General features: G+C 37.7%; 1 protein-coding gene across 1 annotated transcript; it reads right to left on the bottom strand.

Annotated features, from left to right (window-relative positions):
- Positions 1-102: 102 nt before the first annotated feature.
- Positions 103-1,477, bottom strand: LOC135612534 (probable E3 ubiquitin-protein ligase ATL45). The gene is made up of 2 exons (XM_065108941.1): positions 790-1,477; positions 103-582 (listed from the first exon to the last, which is right to left on the bottom strand). Exon 1 carries the CDS (start codon positions 1,379-1,381, stop codon positions 866-868), a length of 516 nt encoding a protein of 171 aa, XP_064965013.1. The 5' UTR covers positions 1,382-1,477; the 3' UTR covers positions 103-582; positions 790-865.
- Positions 1,478-15,866: the final 14,389 nt, after the last annotated feature.

The following is a 15,866-nucleotide window of genomic DNA, read 5'->3' as shown; positions in this document are numbered from 1 at the left end:
AATTTTTGTCGACAGTTCACTTACCACTCATTTTTGTTTTTTGGGTTTTTCGAACTTTTCAGAGTTTAAGCTTTTGATGATCAAACAATCACTTATGTATGCTATACAATCACTAATGTGTTACGAACTATATTAGTAGGGTAAAACCTTCAACTGTCATATACTTCCCCAGCACTACTGCTACGGTAACTAGTCATCTTGACAGCATACATCAGCAGCACTTTCCAACGCCTTTGGACAGAAAGAGGTATGTGATCTGATAAAAGATGGAAAGATCCTAAGCAGTGGATGTAACAGAATCAAGTTTCAAAGATGGAGTTGTTAGCCATTCTCCAGTGAAGGCAGAGAGTCGCAGCTGAACCAACTGTTGCTGATGGCTCACTGTGTGTTGGGTGGTGGAGACGACAACATCTTTTAACACTTTGTGCTGCCCTTTAACTAATCCCACCAAACTACCGTAATCTTTGGGTAAATCCAACAAGAAATATGTCCCGTAGAAGTGTCTGTTTGGGTTAGGGGGATGACCAGTGTCCATCAGCTGTCTTACAGTTGTTGAGGACAACTACTATAAGAGAATAGAATCTGAACAAGATAACAAATATTATCCATAAATCTGACTTTTAACTTTTAGATTATCTAATTTAACTATATCTTGTCATGTGATCATCTTCATCAAAAAGGAGCAAAAAAAAAAAAAAATTCCGGTGTTTTATACGATATTTATTGTACTTTTGAGAATCACAAATCCACAGCTCAACAAGATCTAAGAATGGAAAAAAAGGGTCTCACTTTGGTTTGGTCTGATGAAGATGCGTAGAAAAGAGGGAGCTAAAGATGCCACTTTTGAGGGAGGAACCTGTGGGCGTCACCGTCCTCCCTCGCCTCCGCGCCCCGCCGCGGAGACCGACACGGGCGCCGCAGCTTCGACGGATCCCTCGCGGCACCCCTGGAACAGGGAGGGCGGCGCGGCGACGACGAGCACCCGTCGGCACGACGGACAACTGGAGTGGGAACCGAGCCATGCGTCGACACACCCGGCGTGGAACCCGTGCCCGCACTGCGGCAGCACCCGGAGCTGCTCGCCCTCCTCGAACTCCGCCAGGCAGATCGGGCACTCCGCCGGCCCCTCTCCGCCGCCGGCGCCGCCGTACGAGACCTTGGGCAGCTGCCGCAGGGCCGTCCTCTTGAGGCCCTTGTCAGGTGGCGCCCGTGGGCCTCCACCGCCGAGGGAGCGCCAGGGACAGGCACAGCAGCGCGCAACGAGGGCGAGACCCACGGCGCTGACCGCGGCGCAGAGCAGCGCGGCAAGGATCACCACCACGTTGGTGTGCGTCTCCGGCGGCGGGGCTGACGTCGTGAGAAATCTGGCGGCCGGAGGCATTGGCTCGTCGAAGAACGGAGATGGGAGGGCAGGAGTTGTGCTCGGGAGGTGGGCTCAATAAAATGGGAAAAGATGTCCATGTGAAACGTACACCGGGACCCGCAAGGCATTTGGTGACATGTATGCGGCTGTGTTAGAACTAAATATAATAATATTATTACTACATAAAACACAAACAAAAAAACACATACTCTATAATAATCATCATTCGGTAAAGAAATTAAAAATATGACCAGTTAAGCCGTGTAAGACAGCTTATCGTAAGGATGATGCTGTGGTTACAGTTTTATCCACTGCTTCAATCAGGGAAGCTGATGGATTCTCTGCTCGACTTACCCATTCAACGAATGTGTTCTTGGGAGTAATTGACATGCCTTGGAAAACAGGGATGCATGCACCTTCGAGCACTGTGACGACGAACCATGTAAAGGACGAGTGAGTGTAGAAGTTTGAGCACCTTCGTTTGTCGGCTTCCACGGGAAAGTAACGGAACACATGGTTTCTAACAACGCGACAGGACCGTGAGAACCAAGTGTCACATAGAAGGCCACATCTCAGAGCACGAGAACCAATTGCATTCTCCTTCAAGAGCTCTCGATGAGACAAATTTGTGTCTTGCATTCTGTTGAAGTAGAAAGACGAGGGAGAAGCTTGTTGATCTCAAAAGAACAATGTCATTACTGTGTGCTCTGTAATCATCCGATATATATATATATATATATATATATATTTATCAACGATTGATAATGTTATCACCACACAAGACCCATATCATCCTCCCTTTGTATAGTGTATGAGAGTCATAATAAAAAAATATAAATTTTCTCTTCATTCATTATGATGTGGAAGAGAAATACAAACTTCAGTTATGAGGGTAATCCTAAATCTCTTGCTCCTTTTTTATGATAAAAGAAGGTAAGAAGGATAACTTCTTGAAGAGACTACTCTATTCCATATTTGGGATATCAAATTACGAATTTGAATGTTGAAGGGATCAAGTCGGGAAACTTCATTCGACTTTGGTCTTCATGTAGGAGGCACCTCGTGAGATCAATACTTTCATTTCAGAGTTGCCTTAGATCCACCTTGGAGCCACGTCAAATTCATCTCGAATCTACCTCGAAGCCACCTTAGATCCACCTTGGATCCACCTTAGAGCCATCTCGGAGCCTCCTCGAGAGCACGATATTTTCACTTTAGAGGCACCTTGGACATTCTTGTGTACACGGGTCTAGACCATGTTGGACTGATTAAGACGTTAATGATATTTTTCTCTAACAATTTGACACTAGAGGGAGGAGGGCTTGATGTCACAAGAACGTCTATCTACCTATTCCCTTAACAAACGCTCTAGTGATGAGGTCTTGCCTCTAACCCACAATATTTTTATTCAGGGAGGCCAATTGCTATCCTTCCCATACGTAAAGGCGTCCACCTTGGTGTAGGCATCAATGGGCACTACCATCTGTTTAACAACCTAGGCCCCTCACCCTCGGGGATGAACTTGAGCCACCTACTCGTTCCCATCGAGGTGTTCCTAAATCTTACCAATCAGATGCAAATGCTCATTGGTATATTACAAGTTATTACCTAGCTCCTATCTCAGCTAGCCTAATATGTGGCACCAGCATCTTAGCCATGGTCGATGCCTCAACCATTATTGGCACCGACACCCTTTAGAGTTTCCCTAACTGATGTAATGCTAATATCTCATGATTGCCTAAGGTCCACGGAGCTACCATTCAAGAGAGCCCCTTGCTCCCCTAATGACAGAATTTAGTGCTCCCCTCGAGTCCAAAACTTAATTAGTGAATTTAATGGATACTTCCTTAAAGGTTCGACTGAGCCAAATGGACCTCTAGTTGATCTTACCTTGGATCTATTAGGATTGAAATCAACATTAAGAGTGGGGGGGTGGGGGGGGGGGGGGGGGGTTGGACCTCTAGTTGATCTTACCTTGGATCTATTAGGACTGAAATCAACATTAAGAGTGGGGGGGGTGGGTGAATAAATGCTTATATAAAAATATCGAGTATTTAGAAAAACCGTTTCGATAAAATCATATCAAAAATACGTTTGAACTTAGAGAAAGTGTGAAGTGGAGTAAGCAGCCAAATCAGTAAGTAATATAAAGGAAAAATGGCAAAGAAGAGAAAGCACACCAATTTTATAGTGGTTCGATTATCATGACCTACGTTCACTCCTGATTCCTCCTCCGTTGGGGTCATCGACTTCTACTATTGATCTTCTTCGAACGGGTGAAGATCAACTACCCTCTTATAGCTATATTCTCTTTTTTACAAGTTTAGGAGATAACCTTTACAGTTCTCTCAGCCCTCCTTTAAACAGAATTTACACTTAGGGAAAAAGAGGGAAACTTTCAAGGAATGACAATAGCGTTTTCTCACTTAAATCATAAGTTTTTTGTTCATACTTTTGTGCTCTTTCATGCAGGAAAGAGTTGTTGAATCTTGAATTTTGATGATAAAACTAATTAATAAAATTATGATCTAATGTGCAAGACTAGCTTCAATTAGGGAAAGATAAATCAATTAAAGCAGTGTAATCAAAGGTTGGGCCGGAATGGAACATGTTAGAAGATTGGACGTTGAGTCGAAGGATTGGTCGACCCGTTGGTAGAAGGCTTCATGCCATGAGTTCGGCCATTGGACCAGAAGGATCGAAAATTACGCCAAGGAGATCGGATATTACGAAGGTCAACATGTTGATTGGGCAATGCACCGAAGGAGAGGATGATGCACTGAAAGGTTGGATGTGTTAGGATCAAAATCGATACTAAGAGGGGGGGTGAATTAGTACTTTTGTAAAAACGATGGCTTGAAAAATTTTATTTAATGAAATCGTATCGGAAAGCATTTAAACTTAGAGAGAACGTTTGTAAGCATAGTGATAATAGTAAGCAAGTAAATTAGTTTATAATATGAGAATGAAAAGCAGAATAGAAATGCAAACCAAGTGCACTGGATTTATAGTGGTTCAGTCATTGTGACCTATGTCCACTCCCGATTTCTCTTCTGTTGAGATCATCGGCGTACACTAATGGTCTTCTTTCAATAGGTGAAGACCAACTATCCTCTTACAACTTTTTCTCCTTTTTACAAGTTTAGGAGATAACCTTTACAAGCCTCACACCTCTCTTAGAATGATCACAAAGCTGCTGAAGGAGGAGGATACTTAACACTTTTTCAATACTTTTATAACTCAAAATCTTAAGACTTTTGTTCACATTTTCATGCTCTTTCATGCAAGAAAGAGTGAGGTATTTATAGGCCCCAATGACTTTAAAAGTGGAGCTAAAAAATGTCTCATCCCGTGTTTTCGGGGTACCACCAGTACTCCTTGAAACTGGGTGGTACCATAGCCTAGTCTGGCGGTACTATCACCTGACAAAGTCTTGGAGACTGGGCTCTGGCGGTACCATCACTTGCCTAGACAGTACCATCGCCTGTAGGCATTAATGGCCGGTAGTACCATCACTCAGTTTGAGCAGTACCACTACCCAAACCACTTGGGAGGCCGAACCTCAAGCGATTCCACTGCCCAATTTGGGCAGTGCCATCACTTGACGTGGCTACAAGTAGTTGAATGGGCCATCCAACCGGCCCAATTTAATCCTGTTTAAGGCCTAGTTAGTTCCTAATTGAGTTAGTAAGATTTCTCTTAAGACTAACTTAAATTAAAACCCTAATTATAATAATTAAGGCTAATATAATTATGATACAAGCAATCTAAGTTGTCTGACACGTCAATTGTTCAACCGAACTCTCGGTGAACTTCCGGCGAACTCCTAGCAATCTTCCGATGAGCTTTCGACAAACTCCCGATGAACTTCCAACGAGCTTTCGACGAGCTCCCGATGAACTTCTAGTGAGCTTCTGATGAACTTTCGGCAAGCTTTCGACGAACTCCCAGCGAACTTCCGACTAGCTTTTGGTGAACTCCCAACGAACTTTCGACGAGTTTTCACTACATCGTCCGATCCTTCGGTGTATCTCTTGATTTATTTGGCCTAATATTCAATTCTTCTTTAATTGTTTTACCTTTTTCACGATCGTAGTTAGTCCTGCATCACTTATATCAACACATAGATTAGATTATTAATCCATCAATTGATTTCATTATCAAAATTCGAGATTCAACAATCTTTCCCTTTTTGATAATGACAACCAATTGATGATGGAGTTAACCTTAACTTTTCTTATCTATATGCCATATTGAGATAAGACAAACTTGAATTCAAAAGGAATCATAACATTTGAATTCAAGTAAAACAATTTCAATCATAGTGATCAAATGTAATATATCAAAATTTCATATATTATGCATCATTATAGTTCCAAGTCATAAGTATAATATGCAAAATTTCATCACTTCATGCATGATATCAAAATTAATATCATTTTGGGTATAACATTCATGATACCAAAGCATTCATATTTTCAATCATTTTGGGCATAACATACATTATACTAAAGCATTTTTTTAACCATTTATCACTATGCATGATACCAAATTCAACATTATTTTGGCCTGATTCCATTCATCATTTCTCCCCCTTTGTCATCAATAAAAAGGAGAATCATTCAACAAGTATTTGAACTATACAAGTTTTATACCATTTTATGCAAGCTTGTAAATTTGTGAAATGAGAAGTTAAGCAAAAACTTTGCAAGATAACCACTTTTATTTCTTGAAATGGGCAAGCTATCATTTTTGTTTAGATGTGCAAACTAGCATTTTTTTACTTTTCTTGAATGTTAGCTAGTTTCTTTCTCTCCTTCAAAAAAAAAATAAGAAGAAGAATAAGAAGGGAAGAATTCATTCATCACATGAAAAAAAGAATCAAGTCATAAGTTTCGAAAGTCCATGACTCAAAGTTCTTCTTTTATAAATAGAATTAGGATGGATTCATATGGAAATGATCATCTCATAAAAGATCAAGTATACCAAAAGTCCATGAATAATTTTTTTACTTTTGTAAGGAGGAAGGATTCAAGGACATGATCATCACATAAAAGATCAAGTATGCCAAAAATCCATGAATCAAATCTCTTCTTTGGTGAATTGCAAAGGAATGAAGGAAACAATTTTGATTGTGAAGGAATGAAAGAAAACTCAAGGATAAGAGAAATTCATGCATTAGGAAGGTTTAACATGCCTAATTCTTAGAGTGTTGCATGCATCATAATATCATCAAGAAATATATCATAATATTGAAAAGCATATAATGTCAAACAGTACATCATAGAGTGTAAGGATAAGGAGTATAGCATATCAGGGTATTATTGAGTTTTCTCCTTCACCAACAAAAAGAAAGGAGAAATATACAAGCTATTCAGGTGGTGGTAAACCAAAATGCCTAAATAGAATATTAAACTATATATTAAAGTGTTAAGTTGTCGATGAATTTGCTGCATCTCAGTTAAGATTTGATCTTGATATAGTTCAATTCGATCCAATCGAGTCACTATAGAATCGACAGATGGGGAGGGTGTTAGCTCCGTTGGAGGTGCTGCCTTAAAGAGACTAGTAGGAGGAGATTGACTTCCCCTATATATAGGTATTTCTGGTTCTAGTTCAAGTGGGAGAGGATCAGTTCTCCTAGGTAATCTAGTCCAAATACTATTTCTTATTATACATCTTCATCTTCTTAATAGGTTTCTATTGAGAATATTAAATCTATCTAGTTTCATAGTTTTTTCATATGGTGGAATGACTATGTCATGTACATGTATTAGTCTAGTAATCAAGCCACCATATGAAAGCATCATATCTTTAGTTGACGGTTCAATCCTGTTTTGTCATATCAGATATCCAAAATAGTTATCATGTCCTACCATAATCTAATACATTGTTTCTAATTCCATTTGACGAACTTCATCATAATGGTGTTGTTTTGGAAGTAGAATACTTATCATGATATGATGAAGCAATTTTGTGTTGAAAGGTGGCAAATGTTCATAACTTTTTGGAATGATAGACAAATTTAGATTTCTAAAAATAGTACCTAAAGTATCAGAATATGTAATCCCAACCGATTATGTTCCCATTGTCCTCTAAAATAGCAACCTCTTATTTTCTTAGGATTCCTATAAGGTTACAAATTATGCTATCTGTAGTAGGCATGTAATGCCGTAAGAGATAAATGGACATCTTATCATATTCATTCACATAAAAGTTATTGTAAAACAACCGAACAAATCTAGGATAAATAGATTCACTAATTTTAAGAATTGGAAGGACATCTAAGTTAGCGAACCATTGGATTAGTTCCAAATCACTCAATTCTTCTAGATCTATATATTTTTCCTTATGTACACTTCTAAACTCAAAGGTTGGGAATTTAAGGACATGTTGAAGGGAATCAAAGAGTATAGAATCAAAGATTTCATCTAATCTCCTCTTTCCGTTGTCCCTTAAGGATTCTAGGTGCCATGGAACTACATATATTATCAATAAGAAAACTATATATAAGAAGAAAGATCAATCAATGAATTGAGAGAAAAGTTTTAAGGATTTCCCTTGTAGTGATCTCTAGGAGGGTTAAGATTGATTCTTAGATTTATAGAAGAGAAGGGTTTTCTTGGGTTTCTAGAGGAACAGTAAGGAGAATGAGAAGTGGAGAAAGGTTTAGAGATGTGGAGGAAAGGTGGTGGAAAGTTTGGGGGTGGTTCTACCACCGGCCCTAAAAGCTCTTTTATAGAGCATGGTTTCGGGTGGTGGTACCGCTAACTAGGCGATGCTATAGCCTATGGACAGTATACTCTGGTGGTGCTACCGCCAGTCCAGCAGTGCTACCGTTGGTACACTGCCTTTAGCTTATTTTCAAGCTGTACTTTTATTTTTCGACCTTTCAAGTTTTAAAATTTGACCTTTAACAACTTAGCAACCATATTTAACATTCTAGTAGTGCTAACATTTAACATTCAAATCAATATCCAAAAATGTTCAAGCTAACATTTAAGCGGATGATATCAATCCTATATTTAGCATTCAAGTCATCACTCTTTGCTTATTGAAAGTGCAAGCTTCATAGCACTTTTGAGATGTGTAGGCTAATAATTTTTTGTCCTTGTACATCAATGATTCAATCATATTATGAGACATACAAATCACAAAAAGAAAATTATAATATAATTCAAGTCATAGACATCAAGAAGTCTAGTGATATATCATGATTTATCTGGATAAATCCTTTCCTTAGTCAATAAGGGGCAAAATCATATGAGAATAATTAATGAGAAACTTAGAAATAAATTCAAAAAATATCAGGTAAAAGAATCAAGATTTGTTTGGATAAATGTTCTCGAGAATCAATAAAATTATTTCATATATGGTACATAACAAGTCATAAACACCAACATATCATCTCATATGAAAACAAATCCAAAGTCATTATCAAAATCAAGTTTTGAGAAATCCAATAAAAACAATGTAGATAGTTTCCTATAATATTTAAAAATAACTAAGATTCTTTAGCTTTAATTCATTTTGTATACTTAGTATGCTCTAGTATTTCATAAAATTCATGCATCATGATTTAAAACTAAAAGACAATATTTATCACAAAAATCATCAAAATCAAAAGTATAACACATAATTTGAAAACATAAGATTTTAAATCATCATTACTTCAAATCCTCATGCATAATATAAAATCATCAAGTATGATTTCATAAAGCATCTTTAATTAAAATCATTTTATTTTGGCTAGTGAGCTTTGTGAAGTATGTTGGATATCTGGTCATAAGCCTTGAGTATCCACTTTTAATGTACTACCTCTTGCTCCTAGTTTGTGATTGTAAACACATTTACAAGAAAGGGAGTTTTCTTTTAGGTACCAATTTAACTTTGGGTCCCTCATAAATAGATTTTTCTATCATTGTGTGATTTATAGTTCCTTTAGGAACCCAAACTAATTTGTGTGGACTATACTTTTTAAATAGACATTTGTAAGCAAAATGACCATATTTTTCATAAAAAATAATATTTTTCTCTAGGTGAGACATATAATGTAGGTCTTTTAACGAAGATAGTTGACTTTTGTTGAGTGTTACTTTCTATTTTTACTCTCAATTCTTGTGTGAACTCTTCTCAAAAGTTCTAAATGTTAGAATAGTTTGAGAAAGGAGTAAGTGGGGGTGTAAGGGTTATCTTCTAAACCCGGTAAAAGGAGAATCGAGTTATAAAAGGTGGTTGTTCTTCGCCCATTGAAGGAAGACCGATAGTGGATGCCGGTGGCCTCAACGGAGGAGGAATCGGGAGTGGATATAGGTCACGACGATCAAACCACTATAAACTCGGTTTGCATTTACTTTGAGCAATTTACTTTTATAGCAAACTATCTCTCCTCCTTACTGTGCTTTTACTACGCCTATGCTCGCACACGCTTTCACGTAAACACCTTCTGAGATCGGTTTTAATCATACAAAGATTTTACGAATCCAATGTTTTTACCGCTGCACTAATTCACCCCCTCTTAGTGCTGACTCGTTCCTAATAGTTGGTATCAGAGCCTCATTTTTATTATTTGATTTAACACACAAATAGAAATGGCTCTTTTCGGCTTTCAAGAGGGACTTTCTCTTATTCGTCCTCTCTTGTTTAATGGGATGGACTACACATATTGGAAAACTCGAATGAGAGTTTTCTTACTTTCTTTGGATTTAAATTTATGGAGTATTGTAGAAAACGATTTTCAAAGGTCCTATCTTCCAATTAACCATTGGAATGATTTAGAGAAGAAGACTTTTTCTTTAAATACTAGAGCTATCAACGCTCTATTTTGCGCTTTGAATAAAACTGAGTTTAATCGGGTTTCTACTTACGAAATAACTTTCAAAATATGACACACTTTCGAAATCACACACAAAGGCATGAGTAGAGTAAAAGATTCTAAAGTCAATATTTTAATGTATAATTTTGAACTATTTCATATGAAACCAAGCGAAACCATTAAAGACTTGTATACCCATTTTATGGATGTCGTCAATGATTTAAAAGTACTTGGTAGAAATTTTTCAGATTTTGAACTTATAAATAAAAATTTATATTCTCTTAATAAGAGTTGGGATCTGAAAGTAACCGCAATACAAGAGGCAAAAGACCTTAATAATTTTTCACTTGAAGAACTTTTTGGTTCATTGATCACATATAAAATGACGCACAATGCACAAAACAAACTTGAGAATAACCTTCTAAAGAACAAGAAGGATTTAGCACTTCGAATAAAAGAAGACCACCCAAGTATAAACTCAAGGGATGGTGAACTTGAACTCATGAAATTTAAAAAGTTCATGAAATAACCATTAAAGAACAAAAATAAAATTAAAAAGAGCGGAACTACTTGCTATAAATACAAGAAGAAGTTGCCAAAAGATGAATCGAGCTCCTCCGAAAATGAGGAGAAAATCAAGAAAAGTGAGGTGGCAAAATACGTCTTAATGGCTTTCAACGATGAGGTAATGAAAATGCCCTTAATTTATTTTGAAATTACTTGATGCATTTCATATGTTATTTTTAAATTAGTATATAAAATATAAAAAGGAAATAAATAAAAGGGGATCATGCTTTTCTTTTTCTATTAATTTTGAAAATAATAAAAATTACATGTGTTATGATAAAGGAACAAAATGTTAGACTTAAATTAATGTTTTAATGATAATATGTATCTTAATGATTTCTGTATTACTTTTGATTGAAAACACTTTATGAAATCATGCTTGATGAAATAATATAATGATGCATAATGATCGTACTTAATAAATTTATCTTTCGAAATTATGCATGATGATTTGAAGTAATGAAGATTTTTCGGTGATTTATGCCTTATTGATCTTTGTCGTAATAAATCTTGCACTTTCAGTTTTAAACATGATACATATTTTTATTTAGCATAAATGAAATAAATTATATGAATTGAAACAACTGAAAAGAGGAAAATATTTTTCTTAAAAATTCTTTTTCTCTATCTTATTGATTTTGATGAATCGATTTGTATCATTTTTTACGAATCTCTTGGACTTTAAAAATGATTTTGATGATTTAAATTTGAATAATTTTTTATCCAAATCATGATCTTGATTCCTTGATATTTATAAATTAAGATTTATTATGAATCAAGATTTTTCATTAATCGTTCTCCTACGATTCTTCTTGATATTTTATTTAAAGAAGATATTTACTATATGAATAATGTCTTTTGGTATTTAAGTGGTCTTATCTTTCATGGCATGATCTCTTTGTATTTATGGCTTGTATGTCTTGAAATAATTGAAATATTTTACACCATTATGTTCTTCCCTTATTTTTTCTTGTTTACAATGACAGAATGGGGAAAGAAAATAGCTAACATCTTAAGAGAACAATGTTTGCTAGCTTGAATGATAAACTTAGACATGTTAGATCTCCCAAATGCATAAATTATTCTTATACATTTTTCGGATTATGATCTTGATTTCTTGAATTTTAGACTTGATCCATCATTTTTTATGATTGAAATAATGATTGGAATATTGATGTAATTATGAATGATGATTTTATATTTTGAAAATATATATGATGATTTGGTATTATGCATGTAATACTTTAACTTATGATAATGATACATGCAATGATGAAATATTCATGATGAAAAATTATTTTGACATTCATGATTTGATTTTACATCTTTGTTATTTACCTTTGTCATGATATGAAGATTGATAAAAAGGAAAAAGAATTACAACATTGTATTCTTCCCTTTTATTTGACAATGACATAGGGGGAGCAAATTTGTTAGCTTGCATACTTCAAGAAAAAGCAAAAAGCTTGCTATCTCAACAGATGCAAAAATCTTGCCAACTTTTATATGTGTAAAATTTGCTAGCTCACAAATTGTAAGGAAAAAAACTTGCTAGCTAGCTTGCATAAGTTAAGAAGATGCAAAGACATGCTAGCTTGCTTATCTCAAAAGAGAAGTAAATATTACTGACTTGCATATTTCAAGAAGTAAAAGTTATTTTCTTAAACATCTCAAATATTCCTAGCTTATATATTTTTTTAAATGATGTAAAAATTTTTGTTAGCTTGCATGATGATAAAAATTGAGATTATGTTTATTATATAATGATTTAAACTTGTATATGTTAGGATCAAGAGTCGGGGTCGGCACTAAGAGGGGGGGTGAATTAGTGCACCGGTAAAAATTACGTCTTCAAAACTTCATTTCGATCAAAACCATTTCCGACGTAAAACCGTTTCGTAAAGGTAATACTTTGAAAGCGTACGTAAATGTATTGAAGACAGTAAGCTATTAAAGAGGTTTACAGTATGCAAATAGCAGGAAGTAAATGCAAACCAGAGTTTTAGAGTGGTTCGGTCAACATGACCTATATCCACTTTCGGCTTCCTCCTCCAACGAGGTCACCGACGTACATTAGAGGCCTTTCTTCAATAGGCGAAGGCCAATCACCTTTTATACCCCTCTTCTTATTTTACCGAATTTAGGAGATAACCCTTACAAGCGCTCACTCTCCTCTCTTAAATAGAATTCTAACACTTAGAGTTGGAGGAGGGAATTTCTAAGAGGTTGCAGCAGCGTTTCTTTGCTTTTAGACTCTCTGTGCTTGTGTGCTTTAACCAGGGATGAGAGGGGTATTTATAGGCTTCAAGTCGATTCAAACTTGGAGCCTAAAACTTTTCCATCCTGGGTTCCCCGGGCACGGGTGGTACCATCGCCTAGGTTTGGCGGTACCACTGCCTGAGGGGTAGTGTTGGGCAGTATCACCACCCAGACTAGCGGTACCATCGCTTGGCACCCTGCCAAGGGTGGTACAACCACCTGACATAGTCTCGAAGATTATGCCACGACGGTGAGACTTCTTTGGGTACTGTTTGGGCCTCTTATTGGGCCCAACACAATTCTTACATAGGCCTAGCTGGCCCCTAATTGGGTTGGCCCAAATCCAAGCCCAATTACGTACTAACTACGAAATCCTAAGACATTTGCTAAGCTAAACAAGTCCCTATGTCTATTCTTCTAGCAAGCTTCTAGCGAACTTCCGGTGAATTTCCGACGATCTCTCGGTAATGTTCCGACGGACTCCCAGCAAGCTCCTGGACTTCACGATGATCTTCTTGGTGAGTTCTAATGAGCTTCTCTAGCAAGCTCCGAGACTTCTCGGTTGGTTCTGCCAGAACTTCCGACGAACGTCCGGACTTCCGATGGACTCTCAAACTCCCAACAAAGTCGTGTCCTTGACTCCGGGACTTCATTTTGCTTCATGCCTTGCTATCATAGTTAATCCTGCATATATAAAACATACTTCGATCTAAACAATTAATACTAAGCATTAATCAAGTTGTCCGGCATGTCATTGTTCCCTCGACGCTTCATCTGATTCTTCGGCGCATTATCCTCTCTTGTGGCCTATTGCCCAATCGGCCAATTGACTCTGCAACTCTGATATCCTTGGCGCAATATCTGCTCTTCTTGGCCTGATGCCCGAAGCCTTCTGTCGATACGTCGACCGTTCCTCCGGCTCGACGTCCAATCTTCTAACATAAACACTTATCGATTGGTTTCATCATCAAAATTTGAGATTCAACAGTATGTCCAAACACTTGAAAGTTACACTTCTTCTTTTTGTTGATGACAAAGGGGGAGAAGTATTATCATGTTATGCATGATGATATGTTACAAATATTCATGATGAAATTTACAATGACTTGAATTCAACTTGAATTCAAGGTTCTATCAATATGGCATATTGATAGGGGGAGTTAAGGTTAACTCCGTCATCAATTGGTTGTCATCATCAAAAAAGGGGAGATTGTTGAATCTCATATTTTGATGATGAAACCAATTGATAAGTGTTTATGATTTGATCTATGTTTTGAGTGATGCAGGATGCTTCGATCAGGGAGAGACATTTAAAGCAGGAAGAATCATGTTAGGCCGGAGAAACATGTAAAAAGATTGGACGTCACGCTGAAGGATCGGTCGACGTATCGACAGAAGGCTTCAGGCCATGAGTTCGGGCATTGGGTCAAGAAGAGTGGATATTACGCCAAGGATATCGGAGTTGCAGAGGTCAACTGGCCGATTGGGCAATAGGCCGCAAGAGAGGATGATGCGCCGAAGAATTGGACGAAGCGTCGATGGACCAATGACATTCCGGACAACATGATTAATACTTAGTAATAATTGTATAGATCAAAGTGTGTTTTACGTGTGTAGGATTAACTACGATAGCAAGGCATAAAGCAAAATGAAGTCCCGGAGTCAAGAACGTGATTTCATTGGGAGTTCGACAGTTCGTTGGAAGTCCGGACGTTCGTTAGAAGTTCTACTGGAATTGACTGAGAAGTCTAGGAGCTTGCCAAAGAAACTCATCGGAACTCGGCAAGAAGATCATCATGAAGTCTAAGAGCTTGCTGGGAGTCCGCTGGAACATTGCCGAGAGATCGTCGGAAGTTCGCCGGAATATCACCGGAAGAAACTAGACTTACGGACTTGTTTAGCTTAGTAAATGTCTTAGAATTTATAGTTAGCACATAATTATTGAATCTCAGATTTTGATGATGAAACCAATTGATAAGTGTTTATGATTTGATTTGCATTTTTAGTGACGCAGGATGCTTCAATCAGGATGAGACAATTAAAGCAGGAAAAATCATGTTGGGCCAATGGAATATGTCAGAAGATTAGACGTCTAGTTAGAGGAACGGATGACGTATCGACAGAATGCTTCAGGCCATGGATTTGGCCATCAGGCCAAGAAGAATGGATATTGTGCCAAGGATATCGGAGTTGCGGAGGTCAACTGGCCGATTGGGCAATAAGCCGCAAGAGAGGACGATGCGCCGAAGAATCAGACGAAGCATCGACGGACCAATGACATGCCGGACAACATGATTCACGCTTAGTAATAATTATCTAGATCGAAGTGTATTTTACATGTGCAGGATTAACTACGATAGCAAGGTATGAAGCAAAATGAAGTCTCGGAGTCAAGGACGCGATTTCGTTGGGAGTTCGAGAGTTCGTCGGAAGTCCAAACGTTCATCGAAAGTTCTGCAGGAACCAGCCGAGAAGTCCAGGAGCTTACCGGAAGAAGCTCATCGGAACTCACAAAGAAGATCATCGTGAAGTCCAGGAGCTTGCCAGAAGTCTGTTGGAACATTGCCGGGAGATCGTTGAAAGTTCGTCGGAAGAAACCAAGACCTAGGGACTTGTTTAGCTTAAGTATGCCTTAGAATTCGTAGTTAGCACGTAATTGAGATTGAATTTGAGCCAGCCCAATTATGGGCCAGTTGGGCCCATGTAAGGACTGTGTTGGGCCCAATGAAAAGCCCAAACAGTGACCCAAGAGATGGCACCGTCATGGTACGATCTTCGAGATTGTGTCAGGCGGTGGTACCGCCCCTAGTAGGGTGCCAGGCGATGGTACCGTCAGTCTAGGCGGTGGTACTACCCAGTGGC

The sequence above is a fragment of the Musa acuminata genome, chromosome BXJ2-5, assembly GCF_036884655.1.
Source record: "Musa acuminata AAA Group cultivar baxijiao chromosome BXJ2-5, Cavendish_Baxijiao_AAA, whole genome shotgun sequence".
NCBI lineage: Eukaryota > Viridiplantae > Streptophyta > Magnoliopsida > Zingiberales > Musaceae > Musa > Musa acuminata.
The sequence above is the reverse complement of the archived record's forward strand: the minus strand, read 5'-3'. Positions and strand labels throughout refer to the sequence as shown.

Excerpts from the sequence above, each read along its gene's own strand:
- LOC135612534 (XM_065108941.1), bottom strand. The coding sequence starts at position 1,381 with ATGCCTCCGGCCGCCAGATTTCTCACGACGTCAGCCCCGCCGCCGGAG.